At 47.4% G+C, this 17203-nt stretch overlaps 2 protein-coding genes across 2 annotated transcripts; both read right to left on the reverse strand.

Moving 5' to 3' along the window:
- Positions 1-335: 335 nt before the first annotated feature.
- Positions 336-9261, reverse strand: ints8 (integrator complex subunit 8). Its single transcript, XM_067255540.1, has 27 exons — positions 8709-9261; positions 8452-8626; positions 8195-8335; positions 7957-8028; positions 7805-7856; positions 7313-7495; positions 7112-7219; positions 6882-7028; positions 5958-6058; positions 5696-5837; positions 5540-5610; positions 5235-5410; positions 4717-4847; positions 4503-4613; positions 4174-4378; positions 3896-4017; positions 3549-3733; positions 3291-3324; positions 3139-3198; positions 2783-2844; positions 2504-2622; positions 2295-2398; positions 1472-1522; positions 1309-1382; positions 1166-1230; positions 1017-1060; positions 336-546 (listed from the first exon to the last, which is right to left on the reverse strand). Exons 1-27 carry the CDS (start codon positions 8836-8838, stop codon positions 430-432), a joined length of 2982 nt encoding a protein of 993 aa, XP_067111641.1. The 5' UTR covers positions 8839-9261; the 3' UTR covers positions 336-429.
- Positions 9262-9437: 176 nt separating this feature from the next.
- Positions 9438-16530, reverse strand: dpy19l3 (dpy-19 like C-mannosyltransferase 3). Its single transcript, XM_067255589.1, has 20 exons — positions 16231-16530; positions 15806-15908; positions 15505-15699; positions 15210-15334; positions 15000-15090; positions 14774-14895; positions 14481-14626; positions 14257-14380; positions 13785-13919; positions 13428-13559; positions 13114-13215; positions 12957-13030; positions 12633-12791; positions 12426-12545; positions 12211-12331; positions 12055-12111; positions 11874-11956; positions 11496-11628; positions 11101-11259; positions 9438-10516 (listed from the first exon to the last, which is right to left on the reverse strand). Exons 2-20 carry the CDS (start codon positions 15897-15899, stop codon positions 10352-10354), a joined length of 2337 nt encoding a protein of 778 aa, XP_067111690.1. The 5' UTR covers positions 15900-15908; positions 16231-16530; the 3' UTR covers positions 9438-10351.
- Between the last annotated feature and the right edge of the window lie 673 nt (positions 16531-17203).

Genomic DNA, 17203 nt, shown 5'->3' on the forward strand with positions numbered 1-17203 from the left:
TTCATTCTTGAAGACAATGAAACAATGATTCTTATTTTTTTAGGTTTATGGAAAAAAAAGAACAACAGACAGGATTTTAGAATACCTTGTCAAAGTGCCTTTGTCAGAAATGGTAGCTTTGAGTGCACCAGCGCTGCGCTGATCTTTCTCCTGTTCACTTACTACTCGATTGTTTGATGTTTGCGAGTTTCTCAACATCATCATCCTCGCCAGCTCACCAAAGCTTGTCTAGCCGGACTTACGAAGGATACTATACCTCAGCAAGTATTACAGGCCACAGGAACTAAAACTGCATACAACATGTACAAATGGAAAACACCAAAACCATAGATTAACAGAACAATTTATTCTGAAAAACATTTTCCCCAAAAAAAAATTAAAGAAAAAAAAAAAAAACGTTGAAATTATAGTTGGGTCTGGATTTTTTGTCTAAAAGTAAAGCTTTGCCATCGCTTGTAGGAATTTCTTCTTCCTCTTCTGAGCCGCCAGCTGAAGGACGTCCTCGGGGTTGCTGGCGTTCAGCTCCGTCTGGCCAATAGCCTGGATCTGAGAAACACAGTCACATGAGAAACATCATCTGAGAAACATCATCTGAGAAACACAGTCACATGAGAAACATCATCTGAGAAACATCATCTGAGAAACACAGTCACATGAGAAACATCATCTGAGAAACATCATCTGAGAAACACAGTCACATGAGAACCATCATCTGAGAAACATCATCTGAGAAACATCATCTGAGAAACATCATCTGAGAAACACAGTCACATGAGAAACATCATCTGAGAAACATCATCTGAGAAACACAGTCACATGAGAAACATCATCTGAGAAACATCATCTGAGAAACATCATCTGAGAAACATCATCTGAGAAACACAGTCACATGAGAAACATCATCTGAGAAACATCATCTGAGAAACACAGCAGTTCAAATCTCAAAACATCATCTACGAAGACGAGCACTACGAACTAAAACAATTGAAAATGTGTTTTGAAAGCATGTAACTTACAGCTATTTGTCTCTTCTCACTTTCACCTCTTTTATGGTGGATGTCTTTTGTTGTTGAGGACATAATAACCAAAACAAATCTGTAATTCCCTCTAAATCCCATATATCACTGTCAATTGATGTCTGTAAAGGGTTCATTGAGAAGGATACTGGTGAGATACTCGAGGATGGTCACATCCCAGATGTAGTCGTACAGGGTGTCCATGGCATCGTGGCTGGAATGAAACAAGAAGAATTATGAAGAGCTCTTGATAAATCATCTGGACCTTTTCCCCAGTGGAGACACACCACACCTGTTTTGTTCTTGAAGAGCTTTGAAAGCTGTCATGTAGTCCACCTCTCTTAAGAACTGGCAGAGCACAGCAACCTGGGAAACATGAGGTATACGTCCACATCACATATATATCCTCAAGTGTCAGAGTGAGAACATGGAGCAGCTGAGGTGGAGGGTCAGACCTGTGTGTGGCAGTTCATCATCGAGCAACACTTGATCATCCTCTTCAGGACCTGCAACATATGGCCCCACGTCAAGAACCCTGTTCCACATCAGCCCCTGGCATGTCCTGGGTACCCTAGCATGTCCTGGGTACCCTAGCATGTCCTGGGTACCCTAGCATGTCCTGGGTACCCTAGCATGTCCTGGGTACCCTAGCATGTCCTGGGTACCCTAGCATGTCCTGGGTACCCTAGCATGTCCTGGGTACCCTAGCATGTCCTGGGTACCCTAGCATATCCTGGGTACCCTAGCATGTCCTGGGTACCCTAGCATGTCCTGGGTACCCTAGCATGTCCTGGGTACCCTAGCATGTCCTGGGTACCCTAGCATGTCCTGGGTACCCTAGCATGTCCTGGGTACCCTAGCATGTCCTGGGTACCCTAGCATGACCTGGGTACCCTAGCATGTCCTGGGTACCCTAGCATGTCCTGGGTACCCTAGCATGTCCTGGGTACCCTAGCATGTCCTGGGTACCCTAGCATGTCCTGGGTACCCTAGCATGTCCTGGGTACCCTAGCATGTCCTGGGTACCCTAGCATGTCCTGGGTACCCTAGCATGTCCTGGGTACCCTAGCATGTCCTGGGTACCCTGTCATCAATCAGCATCCATCAATCCAGATTCTCTAGTATCTACAGCTGGGTTTCATTACACTTTCTGAAAACTACAAGCCAGTCCCATCCCAATTATGACTCATAATTAACGGCTGCATCCTCAGTTATTAAAACAAACTTTTGTGTGGTGCTACGCAGCCCCCTTCCTCCGCAGCACGTTCAGGGCTGTACCTGGTCGCTGTACACGTCACTGGGGACGGTCTTGGTGAAGAAGTCGGAACAGACCGCCCCAGCCTGCAGGTAGTAGTGCAGGGCAGCAGAGTACTGGTTGGTAACTGCAGACACAAAATGGAGGACACAGGCATTGCCTAAAGTTTCACTCGACAGTGAAGCTTAGCTCTTCAGAAAGTGATGGCGAGATCCCGGGGTCGTTGTCCTACCAAAGTAAATGTCTGCCTGTGTGACGATCCAGGACTGGCTGTTGGGGTTCAGAGTCAGAGCGTAGGAGACCAGCTCCTTCACAGTCACCGCTACAGCTTCCACATCCACCGCCTGAATGCTGCGCACACACACACACACACACACGTGTCTGATCTTGTAACACATTGAGAAGTCTGTGTGAAACCCTCATTCATAACTTGTGCTGTTCTGTCAGACTAGAGGAGGTGCCCTGAGGCGTGAGCTCACAGGGCACCTCCCTGAGGAGAGGAGGGTCGTACTTGGAGAGAGAGGCAGGCCAGATGGAGAGGTGTTCAGCTGTCACTTCATTAACAATATCATCCTGAGGAGAAGAAATTAGCCTCTGTTAAACAACACTCAGCTGGAGCAGGTGTAAACAAGCACTGGTCAAGTGCTGGGACCTTTTTGAAATGTTCCTGGTTAACGTATTTAACCAGGAAGTCCCATTGAGATGCAAGATCTCTTTTACAAGGTAGACCTGGCCAAGATAACAGCAGCAATAATATGTCAATACATCACATAGTCCACACACTAACACACCACCTACATGATAATAAAAGTGCATGTATATGGATACACAGAACATTACACAGAACCAGGAGTTTCTGCTACCTACCCGAACCATGCTGTGCAGTCGCACTAGCAGGGAGATGAGGGTGGTCAGAACCAGGGGCTCCTGGAAGGAAATCAAACAAGGACTTTAAACTCGAGACTCTAACAATCACATGTATGGTGTATACATCCAAACAGCTGCCCTCATTCACTCACCCTCAACTTCTTGACGAACGTGATGAATTTGCTCCTAGATTCAGCAAATCAAATTGAATATTTAGAAAGCAGTTTGTAGAACAGGAAATTAGTTGTGCAAGACTTTACACACAATCTCTGAACAGACTACAACTGGATGGGCATGGTATGTATTAGGTTTGTTCACACTGCCCAAACAAACACCAACAGCCACCAGTTACTGGCTGAGCCTCTGTACCTGGTCATGATGCCCATGGTAGCCTGGCTGAGCCTCTGTACCTGGTCATGATGCCCATGGTGGACTCCCTCTGCTTGATGAGGCAGACACGGCTGTCGCTGGCTCTCTTGTGCTGCAGAGACACGCTGCAGATCTGCACCACCACCTCCCACAGCTCCTTAGCTGTGCGCCGGCTCTCTTTAGGACCTGGGAGCTCCTTACAAGTGGAAGCCAGCAGCTGTCCCAGCTAGGGAAATGGAGCGGGGATACAAATGTATGTGTCTCACAGTTAGAACAGAACTACATGATTGATATCACTTGTGTTCTGAACAGAATGACCTCATCATTGTTTACAGCCATTCCTCTGCACCGGGGGAGTTTAGGTGACAGGGACGCCTGGGGACTTTACCTTGATGTAGGGGTTGTTCATGACCAGAGACTGGGGCACCTGGAGGGTGAGGTAGTCGTTCTCTCTCCAGTTCAGCATGAATGCCACACACTGCTCTCCCACCACCTGTCTGAGCGGAAGGTCTGCCACAGGAAGACACACAGACCTCAGTCTCACTGTACACCACAGCTGCAACTGTTGGGTTAAAACCACCTTCTGCACACAACAAATCGTACATTTATCAAGATTTGTGAATTTAACACATTTAAAAAGCCTTCTCTCTGTCCCCCTCTACCCACCATGAATCCTCATCTCCAGGTATCCCCGGACCCTGCTGGCCAGGTCAGGCGGGGGTCTGTCCCTGCAGCCCTCGGCGGCGGCGCTCTCGTGGGCGCGCACCTCCAGAAGCAGCATCTCGTTCAGCATCACCTGCCGCAGCTTGGGGGAGAACTCAGTCACCTGCTCCAGACAGGCGGAGAACAGCAGCCGCGCGTGGCCAAAGTCCTGAGGTAGGAACACAGTCACAGGTAACACAGGTCATACATAGTTACACACACAGGATCACTCTGTTAAAGACTCACATACACTCCTGAGTCCTTCCTTCTTATTTGATGGAAGACACACTGACCTTTATGGTGATGCAATGGAGACCTTTAGCCATCAGGATGTACACCAAGTCCTTGGTCAGGTTGTCTTTGATGCTGAGAATCACGTTGATGTAGTCAGGAGGAACCTCCCACTGTGAACACAAGGACCATCCAATCAGAAGCTAGCCCCCAGAGGGAAAAACACTGCTGTTCATGGGCGATTTCACTTCATCATCCGGCGTGTTGACTTCTGACCTTGGCGTTGACCCTCCAGAAGGGCCGCTGGGCAATGCCGTGCAGTTCGATGAGGATCTGGCGGATCCTGCGAGGGTCCAGGGACAGGATGAGCTGCTGTTCCAGCTGGCCCATGTTCACGCTGGCCGAGGCTGGGAACACACAACACAAACATCTCAAAAGGAGACACGCTGAAATATGTAGTCTCTTCATCTGCATTTTTCATGCTTTTCCAGGACAGTTTGGGTGACGTGTGACAGGACAGGCAGGGAGACAGGTGACCCCAGCTGAAGAGAGACAGGTGACCCCAGCTGAAGAGAGACAGGTGACCCCAGCTGAAGAGAGACAGGTGTCCCCAGCTGAAGAGAGACAGGTGTCCCCAGCTGGAGAGAGACAGGTGTCCCCAGCTGAAGAGAGACAGGTGTCCCCAGCTGGAGAGAGACAGGTGTCCCCAGCTGGAGAGAGACAGGTGACCCCAGCTGGAGAGAGACAGGTGACCCCAGCTGGAGGCTGAGGTGAGGAGGGACAGGGCATCTCACCGGGGATGTCGTAGAAGGAAGGGAGGGGCTTAGCGCTCAGGTTGACGGTGGCTGAGCGCTTCCTCATCTGCTCCACCAGGGCCTTCCTCTCCTCCTCCCGCAGCAGCTCCAGGAACAGCTTGTGGGATGACACCACAAACACCAGGGGCAGCTCCTCCAGGTTCTCACACAGGGTCCTGTGTGGGGTGGGAACTGCGTTAAATAGTGTTGGATGAACAGGATTCATCGTGCAGCAGTAAGACACACAGGCACATGACATCCAGAGCTCAATCACACGACTGTCGTCCTAGAGACTCAACGCTCACCTGAGAAAGATGGCCATGTTCCTTCTGGAAGTCTCTGTCTGGCGCTCCTGGTCTAACGACTTTGTGCACACCTGCAAGGACAGAGAGCAATACACATGAGGTGGCCCAGTCCAGACATGTTGTAGTGGGGCGTGAGGCAGGCTGGGTGTTGGGTACCTCCAGGATGAAGTCCACCAGGCTCCTGCTGGGCTTCAGCAGCAGGCGCAGGAAGCGCACGCTGAGCAGCTCCCCCTGCAGGGCGTCCCGCACGGCGTTACACACACACAGCCTGCCACACACCTCGTCCAGGCCCCGCTCACTGCACGCCCACGGCACACAGGACACGCATCACAAGGGTTTACATGCTTCCTCTGACAGCCTTTGGATGGTGAACTTGTGTTTGAAACTGATATCCAGGGATAATGACTGTGTTCCTTACCCCTGCTGGACTTTATGTAGGAACTCTCTCAGGACAGACTGTCTGAAATAATTGGGCAAGCTGCGAGATATGTTGTCTTTGATGAATGCCTCTATTAGTGCCTGTTGAGAGGAGGGAGAGAGAGCGCATGTGAGACCAGAAAGTTTCAGACTTCTAAATCTTTTTTCAACCCTTCAAAACTGCTCAAGTCAGATCTAACAGGCTGGTTTGAAGTCAGATCTAACAGGCTGGTTTCAAGTCAGATCTAACAGGCTGGTCTCAGGTCAGATCTAACAGGCTGGTCTCAGGTCAGATTTAACAGGCTGGTCTCAGGTCAGATCTAACAGGCTGGTCTCAGGTCAGATCTAACAGGCTGGTCTCAGGTCAGATCTGAAAAGGCTGGTCTCAGGTCAGATTTTTTCAACCTTTCAAAGAAGTAATCTAAATATTTTTTCAAAACTCTTTTCAACCTTTCGAAACTAGTATCAGGCAGGTCTCAGGTCAAAAATGTTCCAACCTTTTGAAACTTTTTTACAAAAATATTTTTTTAACCTTTCTAAACTGGTCTCAGGTCATAACAGACAGGTCTCGGGTCAGAATTTTTCAAACTTTCGAAACTTATTTTCTAAAATAATTCTTCAACCTTTCAAAACTTTCTTCAAAATATTTTCTTCTAATCCTTTCTTTGACCTTAGGAAGCTTTTATTGATTTTTTTTTTCTTCGAAAATATTTTTTTGAGGCTGCAGTAATTGTACTGAGCATTGGACTGTTGGAAATATCAACTCATGCGACACACCTGCCGTACCCCGTCCAAATCCGGCTGAGTGCATAGTCAGAAAAACTGACAACATTTTATCGACCCATGCTTCACAATTATACAGTGCTAAACATTTTAGGCCCGAGTGCCCAGCCCTACTGAAAGGGCTGAGCCTGCACATGCAGACCTGGTGGTTGTGGGCTCTGATGAGGCTGTTGATCTGTCCGTAGGGGCTGAGCTGGGTGTCACTGGGGTCAGAGGTCAGGGCCCTGCATGCGTTCCAGTACCCCGCCAGGCGCTGCTCGTCCAGGTGACAGTGCAGCGCTGTGTCCAGCTGCAACACATCACCAGGACATGAGACACACACACACATCACCACCAGGACATGAGACACACACACACAGAGACACACACTACCTTCAGCAGCAGTTCCCTGGTCTGTCTGAACTGCTCCCTGGCCTTCTCGTAGGCCTGTTGGTCTGTGCAGCCTTGCTGGAAGAAGATCCCCCCCAGGTCATAGTGCACCTGGAACTCAGCAGCCAGAACACAACGCTTCAGTCACAACTATGGAGGTTCTGAATGATCTGTCTGCAGAGCGCAGCACAGCCCGACACTCACCTGACAGTGCAGCTCGTCAGCGCTGATACGGAGGCCGGCAGTGGAGGACTCTGTCTCTCCGTTGGAAGTGCTGGGGTCGGCGGCCAGCAGGTCCAGGGTCCTCACGGTGTGGACGTACAGGTCCTTCTTGAGCCCCAGAGCTCCCTCTAGCACCATGATGGAGTCTGACGCCTGCTCCTTCAGCTGATCGTTTCACCACACAAAGATGTTCCTGCTCTGGTCAGACTCACGGATGAGTCTGTTCTAAATTGTGGAGTTCCCTACCTGCTTCTGTCAGAAACGCTTGGCCATTTGAAGAATTTGCTTCAAAACGTACCTTTTCAGGTTTTTCAACCGTTAATGTGATTGTGTCTGTTCTTATTGTTATTGTATGTCATGTTTTATTCTATAAATTTTTACTGTACTGTAGCGCTTTGAGTGCAATAAAAGTGCATTACAAATGACATGTATTATTATTTCTTTGTTTGTCCCTAGAGAGCGTAGCCCACTCACCACTCCCAGGATATTCTCTGTCAGCTCCTTCTCTTGCTGCACGATATTCAACCTATGAAACAGAAAGCGATCAAATGAAACTCAGCAGTAAACATGTCGTCTTATCTCCTGGTGATGTCTTGTGCTGGTGAGAAGGAGGATGCAGAACCTACATGTTCATCTGATGAGGCCCTGGCTTGGCCTGCTTCTCTGGGAAACTGTTCAGCACGATGGTTCTGATCGCCCTTTGAGAGACAGGACATTAACCGTGGTGAGATAGTGTTAGTGGTGACAGAACATGTTGATGGAACAAGTAGCAGTATCAGCAACACACTACAGTACAGGGGGAGATTTGAACCTCTTGATCTCATCATATTTCATGAGCCCTGTTTCCTGTTTGTTGTGACACACCAGCGGTTGTAGATGATGACAGCCATGGCTGTGGTGGGGGGCAGAGTGGAGAGGTCCAGGTCCACATGCTTCACCCCGGGGGGAACCTTGCTCACACACAGGAGCTCGTTCAGTAACATGTTCAACACTGGGATAGTCAAGCTGAGGGGGAAAGACAACACAAAGTACTTTAACATAGGACCTTGATCCACTGCCTTTGATTCCATCAGGAGCAACATCACCTGAATGAAATTCAGTGACCTCCCTCATCTACACACCCTTTCTCCAGCACGTCCAGATCCCACTTCAGGAAAGCTGCTACTTTGAGAGCTAGCAGCTTCAAAGTGCGGTTCCTGCGGTTGTCTGCGGGAGGTTGCACTTGGTTCTGCTCGTTTACCGAAGGCTTGGTAGCCTGTTCAAGGAACTGAATGATGAGCTGTACCGGTGCTGGGTCTGAAAACAAACGGCCAACAATCAGTCAAACGGTTTCTTTGCTGTGAAATTACTAGAAGTTATGAAGAACATGTGTGCAGACCTGATCTTGGCTTCAGCAGGTGACTCTCCAGTAGCGACTCATCCAGGAGGAACTCAAACCAGGAGACCTGAGGAGGAGTGCTTGGACGGCTACCGCTCACGGCCACACGGTCCACCGCCTCGGCGCTCATTTTCTAAGACTGAGTCAGACCACTGTACTGGAGATTGTTTTGATATAAGGAGACAATGATCAAATGCACGTGTATGGGTAGGCACGAACGGAATTCTGTCTTCCTTGTTAGGCTAACTGGCTCGCTAGTTAGCACAAACTGATACCGGGAACGTCCACAACACACGCATAGTGCTCTTTTGTCTCTCTGACTCTGGCATTCATTCAAATAAAACGGGAGCTTATGTTTGCAAACTCGAAAGCTTACTTAAAAGTGTCTTTAAACAAATGCAGGAAGCATGGTTTATGAATATTATTCCAAGATGTATAATTCACAAGATGTTTGTGTTTCACTGTCTGACGGAACTTCTTAAACGTCACATCCGGTTACGACTTCAAAAAGTTTGTACCGCCCTCTTTCTGTCATGATCAAGATAAACCTTGTAAATATTAAGCCCAATAAAATATCACACATCGTATCCTTAATCCAGATTGTTTGTCAGTGGAACACTAACAGCTTTCTGTTAAATGTGATCTTTGGGGTCATAAAGTTCCTCTTGTTACTGTGTGAAATTATTGACCAAGCTTCGTGTTTTCTATTAAAGATCACATTTACGGGAGACAAACGGCTTTGACAATTTCTTCAAAAATGCATAGAAAAACTTTAGTAACTTCATCACCATAGATTTTGAATACACTGAGCAAGTCAGTGTCAATTTATAATTTAACACTGGGATTTCCGTTAAAAAATAAACAGATGTAACAGCTTTGCAAATGTCACTGTAGTTCTTTACATAATGACAAGTTTGAGACAAACATAAAACATTGCGTATAAAACAACTCCATAATGGCATTGCAATTTAAAATGCGCTCTATGAATCTACTCAGGATCTTGTTATCATTAAAAGGCAATTTTCAAACATGGCCATGACCTGTTTAAGATGTTAGCTTAAACGCCATCGTAATTTACACTTTTTAAATTTGCTTTGAGCGATTCACTCAGGTACAGACCGCAAGAGAGTTCCAGGTTGACCTACATTTACAATGCGCAGTTTTGCAGATTTGCAAGAGCAAAGCCTGGACTACCAGAAGGCATGAAGAAGACACGGCCTGAGAGAGAGCATTGCAGCATGGGTAGCCTCGGAGCCCGCCCTCGCTACCCCCTCGTGAGACTTGAGCTCTGCTCGACCTCACAGCCCCTCTCCCTCTCACATCCACAAGCAGAGAGCTGAAAACAAGATAACACCACAGACAGCCATTTTAAAACCAAACTGTAAAATCACTGACACATTCATTGATTCACATTGATATCCAGTTTGGATGTGCCAAGAAATCTCACGATATTCACATAAAAGTCAGTCAGCCTCGAATATCAAGTCATCAATGTCCCAGGGGGATGAAAGTGGGCTAGAGACAGGATATTCAACTCGACTCTGACAGCACCAACTGCCGACGAGTATTGCATTGCACTGTGGTTGAGAGATGCTGCAAAGACACAGAAAAGTTCCCAGGCTGTTTGTACTGAGAAACTTGTGTCAGTACTGGAAGGAGATGACAGAGTTGACTTTGTAGATGTGATAGGAGCGGTTCCAGAAGACTCTGGTGAAGTAGTTGGTGTAAGGAGAGTAGTTCAGCTTGATCTCGTGACAGAAACGGCCGTGTTTGGAAAACGAGTACATCTCTCCTTTATCATACACCACCTAGTTGTGTAGGAAAAATACAGAACAAGAAAAACACATTAAGTAAGAGATCATTTTTCAGTGACACGTAGATTGAGTTTACCGACCCTACACTAGCTAGGCAACTCACAAGCAGTTTCAACAGCTGTGCATGTTAAGCTTGGCTACATCTGAAGTGCATGTTTAGCATGGCTATGTCTGAGGTGGGAGGGGCTACGTCTGACGTGGGAGGGGCTACGTCTGAGGGGGGAGGGGCTACGTCTGAGGTGGGAGGGGCTACGTTTGAGGTGGGAGGGGCTACGTCTGAGGTGGGAGGGGCTACATCTGAGGTGGGAGGGGCTACATCTGAGGTGGGAGGGGCTACATCTGAGGTGGGAGGGGCTACATCTCAGGTGGGAGGGGCTACATCAGAGGGGGGGCTACATCAGAGGGGGGGCTACATCTGAGGTGCATGTTTAGCGTGGCTACGTCTGAGGTGGGAGGGGCTAAGTCTGAGGTGGGAGGGGCTACGTCTGAGGTGAATGTTTAGCGTGGCTACATCTGAGGTGGGAGGGGCTATGTCTGAGGTGGGAGGGGCTACATCTGAGGTGGCTGGTCGTACTTACGTGGCCGTTGGAAATGTCCAGCAGGTCTTTGATCCGACAGCCTTTGGTGTGGCTCAGCTCATTGCACAAAGACTCCTCAACGATGACGTAGTTAGTCTTGTGGGAGGTCAAGATCTTGTAGATGTCCTCTGCAGATCTCAGAGCATACACCTGATGAGTCTGTTGGGGAACAGAAGTTAAACGTAACTCTCCTGGTTCAGGAAGACTCATTATCAGGTTCACAGAAGCACATAACTCCATAAATCGTCTTACACATGGGATAATAAAAACAATACTGTATTTATTCAGCAGACACTTTTATCAAACACAGGGGGATTTGAACCTGTGACCTGTTTCCCTGCAGTCGAATCCTCTAACCACCGAGCTGCAGCCATCCTGGCTGTGGGGTTACTCACATCCTCGCTGCTCCGGAGCAGGTGGATGTCTGAGAAGAGGGGCAGGCTGGTCACAGTCCAGCCAGAGCACAACTTCACCGTCCCCAGCAGCTGAGGGCTCCCTGCAAACACCGCTGCCATGGGGGCCTGCGTCCTGGACAGGAAGTGCACGCACGAGACAGGAAGGAGGAACACACGAGACAGGAAGTGCAGGCACGAGACAGGAAGGAGGAACACACGAGACAGGAAGAGACAGATGTTGAAAGAGGAGAAGAAGCATTTGTCAAGTTTGAAACGGTTTTGATTAGGAATAGATGAATGTCATCAATGAGCAGATGATGCTAAATGATCCCAGAACAACGTGAAGCGGGTTAAGAAATGAGGAGAGAGATCACTCACTTGATCCAGTTCATCAGCTCTACTGTGTCTGAATCATAGAACTCCTGCAGCTCTGACAGCTCTGCTATCACACGAGGAAAATACTGCAGGAGGAACATGAACAGCCTTTAATTAAGTAGCTTAATGCTACATGTTTCTGGGTGTAGTGTGGACACAGTCACAAGAACATTGTAGGCCTCACCTCTCTCCACAAACTGAACCCTATGATGGTTGGAACTGCTGTGCTCAATATCAAAGCCTAAGGGTGAAATAAGGATAAAACAGTTAATGTCACTAAATGTCCTTGTGGTTCACGCCCCCAGGAGGAAGAGCGTGGGCAGGCTGAGAGGGCCCTTACCAGGACCACAGGATGGATGGCCTTCAGCCTCAGCCACCTGAACACGGTCATCCACAGCTCTGGAGAACACACACCAAACGCTGTGAACATGCAGACGTAGGGAGTCCATAGGTACTTCATCCTGCAGGGGGATCACACATGTTATCAGAGTTTAAGGACCAAAAGATCCAATCATTCATGTTCCTGTGTGTTTGCTGTGACTGGGCACTGCCTACCCTTCAAAGAGCATGGCCAGCGCTCCAAACAGCAGCGTGTGGAACACATGATAGATGACTTCAGGCTGCTCGCCGATTCGCCCGTCTTCAAGCGCGTGCTTGGTTTTCATTGGCTCCCCACTGCCACAACAGAAAAACACACCAATCACTGAGACAATGCTCACTTTCCTGAAGCAGCATTTCCAGTGTAGCGCTGTGAGGCGAGACCTGAGCCTCCTGTAGATGGTCTGCAGGGTGGACAGCAGGCAGATGCTGAGGACCAGGAGGTAGAAGGGCAGCACTGAGGCCTGGGTCAGACGCAGGAACATGTCCTGGCTGGGTGTCTGGAAGGTCTCCTGGCACAGCAGGAGGTTGGTCACAAAGTCCCTGAGAAGAACAAGGAAATGGAACAGGGTTAGAGAAAATATATATATTTCTAATTTTTCTCTATAATAATCTCTGCTATTCAGAAAAGATACATACAAAAATGTCAGATGAAAGGTCTACTTGTGAGTTTAGGGGTTTGTTTTTAATCCAAGCAGTTATACTTACGTTGTTGTGTTAAGTCCGAATTTCACTTCGAGAAATTTGAATAGGTAGTCATTTTCATTGCCTGGCATTAGTCTCTGCAAATTTAAAGCAAAACAAACTCATCACAAAGTTCTAGATGACAAACTTGATAAAGCTGAAGGTGAACTATGGTACTCACATTGACTAAATAACTGAAGGTGATGCCCGTGGTGAACACCAAGTAGAAGTGAAGAAGGATCTTCATCACTCGAGCCACTAGAGGACCCATCTTCATGTTTTGCTAAAGTTGCACCACAGGAGAGCAGAAGAAGAGAGAGAGAGGCTGAAACTTCAGATCTCCATGTGTTTCAGTTTTAGAATTCACATTTGTTGCTGTTTGTTAGTTTCTCAAATAAAATTAAAAATGAATTCACATGCGCACAGGTAAAGAAATCAGGGGCTTGTAAAGTGTGTGTCTGGACCAGAGCAGAGCTCCAGAGAGGCTGACTGTACCTGGAAGTACCTAGCGAGGACAGAGGCCACCAGCAGGCTGAGCAGAGGAGAGCTGAGCAGACGAGGGTTCTGGAACTGGAGCACGTAGGCCAGGAACACGGAGCTCAGGTACACCTTGTGAATGTCAGCGATCTGCCCAGGAGTGACAGGGGTGGGGTGGGGGGGGAGAGAGGGATGGGGGGAGAGAGAGAATGAGAAAGGAAATAGAGAGTTTTGAACCATATCAACTGCACAATATATTGTTAGTTATTGATATATTCTTTAACTTTGGTTGCATTACTGTTGACACCTTGCTCAGTAACAACAGTCGTAGGGACTAGTGGATGACAGCAGACTAGTGGATGACAGCAGTTGTACCTTGCGTGGCTGTACAAGGTCAAAGCTGTCCAGCAGGAAGAGAGCCAAGCCCTGGACGAACAGCACGTAGTGACTGTGCTCCCACACCAGGACGAATGTGAAGGTCGTGGCGCTCATCAGAAGATAGCAGAACATCTGAATCATGCCAGCGTGTCAGTGGAACACACGAGAACATGGCAGTACTAACCAGTGTAGAGTAGTAAAACCACTAATAATAATTTTCCAAATATGGACGTGTTTTATGAGGATTCTTTTGCTTGAACTATTGCTTGAAAAGCTTGGAACAATTTTAATTAATTATGATCAGAATCAGAATAGTGTAATCACCAAGTAAGTGGTCACAAACAAGGAATTTACTTTGGTAGGCAGGTGCATACAGTAAATAAGATAACATGTAGAAAATGTACAACAAAATTATTCTTTCCTAATCCCTATTCCTGCTAATTAGCCTTAGTATAAAAGTAATCGTGACCTCTGTGGCAGAGTTGATGTTGTTACTGAGGAACCCAGTCAAGGCTGCCACCTGGCAGGAGAAGTATGGCAGGGCCCAGTTGTCCCTCAGAGGGATGGCGTAGTCCACCTTGGTCGTGTCTGGCCTGGGGGGCAGCACCACCCAGAGGAGTTAACACAGGGCTCATACAGAGAACAGGGCTCTGCGACCAGACTAGACAGTGTCTTTACCTGCCTGTGACTCACCTGTTGATGACGTACCACGCCACGGCCAGCATACCTGCCACCCAGGTCCCACTCATCACCCAGCTGGACACAAACAGGGCTGTGACGTACAGGGCCTGGAGACCAAATACCATCCCGATGTAGAAGTACACAGGCTCGATCACCTCCTGAACAGAGAGTGGCTCTCGTCATACACACACCCCATGAGTCTTAACACACGTGCACTAACAGAGATCTACCGCAGTTTAAAACACTTGCATGGTGATCTGTTGGTTCAAAGTTTTGGTTTGAGAATGTGGTTAAGGTGAACCGACCTGACTCCCAGTGACTCTGTACAGGAGGCTGGTGACTAGCTCTGGGTAGAGAGACAGGCGCTCCACCACGTTGATGGTCTGACCAGACACAGTCCTGTTGTCTCTGGTCAGCTCGTAGACACCTGGAGCAAACAGCAGGAGGTGAGTGAGAAGGCTCCACACACAGTTCACATCTAGTTCAGCTCGTTTTCAGCTGGGCGAGTAAATCAAGTAAAACTAAACGGACCTCTTTCAAACGAGGGTGCCGTCAGCATGTGTTTATAGTAGTAGTAGTACAGTCCACTACCACCCTGGAAGGTTATCTCACGCTCCAGTTCCTAGTACAAAATAATATTAAACACACAGAACAGCACCATTGAGAATATTTATATATCTTTCCAGAGAGTAAAAGTACAGGCCATGCAGAGGCAGACACTACAAGGACACTGCTACCCACCTGTCTGGATGAGAACCAGAACTTCCTCTCGTGGTATGTGGAGAGATATACCGCATACATCATCCCACAGGTCACCGCTGCTAGGCAGCCAAAGAACAGCTTCACTAGCCGCTGAAGCATCACCGCTGCACGTTAGTAAGGCAAGAAGAGCACGTTTGAAAACGACAATTTGAAGCTTTAACTTACTCTTTGTATCTCACTCTCGTCATCCTTTACTTAAAACACACACCATTTGTAAAGGCGCCCTTTGTACTGCTGGACGGTGAGTCAAGCTACTGTACTTGAAATCACTCACATCTACTGGAGCGTGTGGATGTTTTAACAGGAGACGGCATCTGTTTGTCGGTCTCGTCCTCCTTTTCTCCCGTTTTCTCCTCCACCGGCTTAGTTTGTCCCTGGTCCTTCTCTTCCCGCTTCTTTACAGACTCCTGTGTCTCTTCTACACCACCCACGTCTGTGGCATCTACATCATCATGACTGACTGGATCTCCTGTAGATAAACGTTCAGTATTTTATCCAGTCGGAAATGCGCTCCAATACACGTCGACATTTTACTACAACAATGTGTTTCTTGCCTCAAAGAGTAGTTCCAGTACCTGAATTATGCGGTTTGTCCTTGGACTCCAGGTCTTCCTCGCCATCCTGTCGCTCTACTGGCAACACCGCCCTCCGACATCTTACCTCAGCCATGTCCTGCAGCTAGCAAAACAATGCAGCAACAACATTGACATAATACATTATTTGTCATGGCCTGAGTACAGCACACTTCCCTGCCGCAACCACCAAATAGTCAACCGTTATTCCGCATTTTATCTCAGCCAGAATAAGGTAGCTAGTCTTTAGCTTGGCTAGCTGGTCAACCACTTTTTGGTATTTGCAGGTCTACTGTAACCCCACCTTTTACAATACGAGCAAGCAAACTCGGTACTGTAACAACCGATAGAAAGTTAACAACCCAGCAACGGAAGACTAAAATGTTCTTTTTACATCATGCTCAATCAATCATAATTATATCACTCACCTGAGAGGGATTTTTCGCTAACACCGGCTAGCAAGGTACCTGTAGCTGGTACTAGCAAAGCGACCTTAGCTAGTACTGTAAGAGCTACTAGTTAGCTAGTTATATAGCTAACGTCAGGTAGCCGGATGCCTGTGAGTTTTCACATGGCAGAAATCACATTGGAAGCCTGGTTGCCAATAAGTCTAAAGTTACCAAGCCTTGAAAGCGATGGACATGAGAAATTGATCATGCAAAGCACAAGCTAGGTGCATTAGTGCTAGCTAGCCGGCTACTTCCTTGGACTTTCTGAGGCAGCAGTAGCCTACACTGGTCTGCCTGGCGGATCCTCACTGATAACAGTAGATGGCAGTGTCGTTTCTGCTAGGGTTAACGGACGAAATTGATTTAAACGTTAAAAGAGGTGAATCAAGCATTGGACCTGGACCGGTAATAGGCCTACAGGTGGGCTGCCAAGTATGAAAAATGAATAAATATCAAAATATTTACATATAGCCTGTCGGTAAATTATTTGTAAAATTCTTACAATTTTTTTTAATGACCTTAAATTCATCATGACCTAAACGCCAATAGCTTCATGTTGACAAAGACCAACTGACATTTTGCCTAAACTTGCATTGGCCCACATTTATAAAGAATTGAATTACTCCTCTTTATATTGATACTTATCATTTACATCTCTCTGTTTAAACAGGGATTTTTTCTCCTTGTTCTTCGAATTTTGTTAATGAAACTTTGTAGATTTATATGGAACAACTTTTGCTGTCATCGTACAGTTGTATGTCTTCTGAAAAAACTTGCATTGGCCCACTGCAATCAACTGTGCAAGGAAAAAAAGAAGCGAGCTCGAGTTTTTTTCTCTCGAAAATTTACTAAATGTACCCCCCCTCCCACGGTTCCGTAATTTTGTGTCTTCAGGCCATCATACCAATACGCGTACTGTTGGCATGTCCATCTTGTTTTGTTAAATTGTGTC

The sequence above is a fragment of the Osmerus mordax genome, chromosome 18 (assembly GCF_038355195.1).
Source record: "Osmerus mordax isolate fOsmMor3 chromosome 18, fOsmMor3.pri, whole genome shotgun sequence".
Taxonomy (NCBI): domain Eukaryota; kingdom Metazoa; phylum Chordata; class Actinopteri; order Osmeriformes; family Osmeridae; genus Osmerus; species Osmerus mordax.